The following is a 4,687-nucleotide window of genomic DNA, read 5'->3' on the forward strand; positions in this document are numbered from 1 at the left end:
GCTTCACTGCCCGCCTGTACCTCACCATACACCAGTCACCATACACTGCTTCACTGCCTGCCTGTACCTCACCATACACCAGTCACCACATACACTGTTTACCTCCCGCCTGTACCTCACCATACACCAGTCACCATACACTGCTTCACTGCCCGCCTGTACCTCACCATACACCAGTCACCATACACTGCTTCACTTCCCGCCTGTACCACCATACACCAGTCACCATACACCGCTTCACTTCCTGCCTGTACCCCACCATACCAGTCACCATACACTGCTTCACCGTCTGCCTGTACCTCACAACCAGACTACTGCTACTGCCCGCCTGTGCCTCACTATACACCAGTCACCATACACTGCTTCACTTCCCGCCTGTACCTCACCAGTCACCATACACTGCTTCACGCCCGCCTGTACTCTACCATACACCAGTCACCATACACTGCTTCACTTCTGTGCCCCTCACCATACACCAGTCACCATACACTGCTTCACTGCCCGCCTGTACCTCACCAGTCACCATACACTGCTTCACTTCCCGCCTGTACCACTATACACCAGTCACCATACACTGCTTCACTTCCCGCCTGTACCTCACCATACACCAGTCACCATACACTGCCACTCTGCCTGTCACTGCCTCTCCTGTACCTCACCATACACCCAGTCACCATATACAAATCACCACATACACTCACCATTATACAAGCACCATACACAAGTCACCATACACTGCCTCACTGCCTACTGCCCATGTGCACCTCACCATACACTAGTCACCATACACAAGTCACCATACACAAGTCACCATCCACTAGTCACCAAACACAAGTCACCATACACTAATCACTATACACAGTCACTATACACTGCTCACTGCTCACGTGCACCAACATACACAAGTCACCATACAAGGACCTCCTGACTAGTGTGTGGTGTTAAGAGTAACTGGTGTTTGTTTTGAACATAAATGAGAGAGGCGCTTTTAATGGTGTGTGTGTGTGTGTGTGTGTGTGTGTGTGTGTGTGTGTGTGTGTGTACAATAATAATAATAATTAACGGTTTATTAAAAAGTTCTGCAGCCCGAAGACTGAAAATATACATTGACATAAATGACTTATTACATATATTGGTGGTTTAACAAAAGTTTCTATTAGAGAAAGGTAAAGGAACATACAGTGAGCATACAGATTAATATAGGTGTTGAACAGCAAACATGTAGTGTAGTAACTCTCTCCCAGATGGTGTTAGGAGGGACCTCACATGGTGTAGTAGTTCCCTCACAGATGGTGTTATGAGGACCTGGCGTGGTGTAGTAATCCTCACAGATGGTGTTATGAGGAACCTGACGTGGTGTAGTAATTTCACAGATGGTGTTATGAGGGGCCTCACGTGGTGTAGTAGTTCCCTCACAGATGGTGTTATGAGGAACCTGACGTGGTGTAGTAATCCTCACAGATGGTGTTATGAGGGCCTCACGTGGTGTAGTAATTCCTCAGATGGTGTTATGAGGCCTCACTGGTGTAGTAATTCCCTCCCAGATGGTGTTATGAAGGACCTGACGTGGTGTAGTAACTCCCTCCCAGATGGTGTTATGAAGGACCTGACTTGGTGTAAACCTCACAGATGGTGTTATGAGGGACCTCACGTGGTGTAGTAATTCTCCCAGATGGTGCGTATGACTTGACGTGGTGTAATAATTTCACAGATGGTGTTATGAGGGCCTCACGTGGTGGTAATTCACAGATGGTGTTATGAGGGCCTCACGGTGTAGTAACTCCCCACAGATGGTGTTATGAGGACCTGACGTGGTATAGTAATTCCTCACAGATGGTGTTATATGAGTGAGGTGGTCCCAGTCCTTCCTATCGTAGACGGATTAACACATCGCTGGTTGTTGTTGGGTCTCACGGGCCGTTATCACTGGTACCTGGGACCTCACTGTGTGAAGGTTAACTTGGGTACGACTGTTACTGTTGAGTTGTTCTCACTGACTGTTCACCTCTGTTTAACACTGGTTCCATTCCTTTCCGAAATGAAATTGTAACTTCTGGCGAGAACTTGTTGATATTCCGGTGGGGAGGAGGGTTCAGGTCAAGGATGTGTGTGTTGTTCTTCCTTCTTCTTCCCTTCTTGGAAGGAATGGAAGAGGTGAATAGAGCAAGTTGAAGGGAATGGAAGGTGAATATAGCAAGTTGAAGGGAATGGAAGGTGGATAGAGCAAGTTGAAGGGAATGGAAGGTGAATAGATCAGTTAAAGGAATGGAAGGGGTGAATAGAGCAAGTTGAAGGAAATGGAAGGGGTGAATAGAAAGTTGAAGGAAATGGAAGGGGTGAATAGAGCAAGAAGGAAATGGAAGGGCTTAAGATAGATTGCAGGAAATAGAGTCCGTCCAGAACCATTATTTCATGACCATCCTAACCAGAGCCACCTGTTAGGTAACTTATCCACACCCACCCGTCTAAATCCAACTGCAGAGCCACCTGTCTAAATCACCATACACAGCCACCCCAATCCACACCCATCCATTCCTTATCTACATCCCACCCACCCTAAGCCCCCTGATCCAGAAGTGCCTACCCACGCCCCAGTGCTTCATGGAGCGTCAGGAGCGTCAGGAGTGTCAGGAGCGTCAGGAGGAGGAGCAGTGAACATCCTGGTGCTGTTGGTCACATTAGTAGGTGTGTGTGTGTGTGTGTGTGTGTGTGTGTGTTGGCAGGGTTATGGGCGTGAACACACACACACACACACACACACACAGAGGCTAACAGGTTGATTGATCTGTTTTGTCGAGATAATTAGAGGTGTCGAGGTAGGGTATCGATTAATGGGGTCGTGGTGGCCAAGGCGTGAGGACTTGATGTCGTGGTGGCCTAGGGCGTGAGGACTTGGTGTCGTGGTGGTCAGGGCGTGAGGACTTGGTGTCGTGGTGATCAGGATTGAGAACTGTGTCGGTGGTCAGGCGTGAGGATTTGTGTCGTGGTGATCAGGGGATTGAGGACTTGGTGTCGTGGAGGTCCGGAGGACTGTGTCGGGTGGTCAGGGCGTAAGGACTTGGTGTCGTGGTGGCTATGGCGTGAGGACTTGGTGTCGTGGTGGTCAGGCGGATTTGGTGTCGTGGTGGACCCATGACTTGGTGTTGTGGTGATCAGGGATTGAGGACTTGGTGTCGTGGTGGTCAGGGCGTGAGGATTTGGTGTCGTGGTGATCAGGGATTGAGGACTTGGTGTCGTGGAGGTCAGGCGTGAGGACTTGGTGTCGTGGTGATCAGGATTGAGGACTTGGTGTCGTGGGAGGTCAGGGCGTGAGGACTTGTGTTGTGGGATCAGGAATTGAGGTCTGGCATCAGGGATTGAGGGCTTGGTGTCGTGGAGCAGGGAGGACTTGGTGTCGGCAACTCAGGCGTGAGGTCTTGGTATCGTGGTGGCAGGGCGTGAGGACTTGGTGTCGTGGTGGCTAAGGCGTGAGGACTGGTGTCGTGGTGGCCAAGGCGTGAGGACTTGGTGTCGTGGTGGTCAGCATGAATGGTGTCGTGGTACTGGGATTGAGGACTTGGTGTCGTGGAGGTCAGGGCGTGAGGACTTGGTGTCGTGGTGGTCTGTGGGGCGTGACTGGTGTCGTGGTGTCGTGAACTGTCGGGTGGCCAAGGCTTATTTGGTGTCGGTGGCCAAGGCGTGAGGACTTGGTGTCGTGGTGGCGGGCGTGAGGACTTGGTGTCGTGGGTGGCCAAGGCGTTAGGACTTGGTGTCGGTGGCTAAGGCGTGAGGACTTGTGTCGTGGGTGGCTGTGCGGGGCGTGGGGAAGGTCAAGGACTTGGTGTCGTGGTGGTCAGGGCGTGAGGACTTGGTGTCGGGTGGTCAGGGCGTGAGGACTTGGTGTCGTGGTGGCCAAGGCGTGAGGACTTGGTGCGGTAATGCTGGGCGAGACTTGGTGTCGTGGTGGTCAGGGTGTAGGACTTGGTGTCGTGGTGGCCAGGGCGTGAGGACTTGGTGTCGTGGAGGTCAGCGTGAGGACTTGGTGTCGTGGAGGTCAGGTGAGGACTTGGTGTCGTGGTGGCCGGGGCGTGAGACTTGTGTCGGGTGGTAGGGCTAAGGACTTGGTGTCGTGGAGGTCAGGGCGTGAGGACTTGGTGTCATGGTGGCCAGGGCGGAAGACTTGTGTCGTGGTGGCTAGGGCGTGACGACTTGGTGTCGTAGTGGCCAGGCGGAGGACTTGTGTCGTGGTGGCCAGGGGCGTGAGGACTTGGTGTTGTGGTGGCCAGGGCGTGAGGATTTGGTGTCGTGGTGGTCAGGGCGTGAGGACTTGGTGTCGTGGTGGCCAGGGCGTGAGGACTTGGTGTCGTGGGGGTCAGGGCGTGAGGACTTGGTGTCATGGAAGGCAAGGAAGGTCTCTAGATTTAGATGTTACAACGGAGGAAGACGAGGAGGAGGAGGATTAATTGGAAAAAGGTCTTCTTCCCCTTCCTCCTCTTCCTCTTCCCCTCTTCCTCTTTTCTTCCTCTTCCTCTTCCCTATGCATTTTCATCTATTTTGTATCCATCTGCAGTGGAGTCTATTTTGGTGTGGCGTCTGTCTGTCTTCTCTCTTGTTATGTCTGTCTGTATGTCTTTCAGTTCGTCTGTCTCGCTGGCTGTCTGCCTGTCCGTCTGTCTTTAACTTTGGTTAATTGATTACATTAACCCGG

General features: G+C 51.9%; 1 protein-coding gene across 1 annotated transcript; it reads right to left on the reverse strand.

Moving 5' to 3' along the window:
* Positions 1-2,937: 2,937 nt before the first annotated feature.
* Positions 2,938-4,376, reverse strand: LOC121878803 (mucin-2-like). Its single transcript, XM_042385225.1, has 2 exons — positions 4,160-4,376; positions 2,938-3,401 (listed from the first exon to the last, which is right to left on the reverse strand). The coding sequence occupies exons 1-2, from the start codon at positions 4,374-4,376 to the stop codon at positions 2,938-2,940; spliced, it is 681 nt and encodes a 226-aa protein (XP_042241159.1).
* Positions 4,377-4,687: the final 311 nt, after the last annotated feature.

This window comes from Homarus americanus, unplaced genomic scaffold, assembly GCF_018991925.1.
Source record: "Homarus americanus isolate GMGI-L3 unplaced genomic scaffold, GMGI_Hamer_2.0 scaffold4606, whole genome shotgun sequence".
In the NCBI taxonomy this organism is placed as follows: domain Eukaryota; kingdom Metazoa; phylum Arthropoda; class Malacostraca; order Decapoda; family Nephropidae; genus Homarus; species Homarus americanus.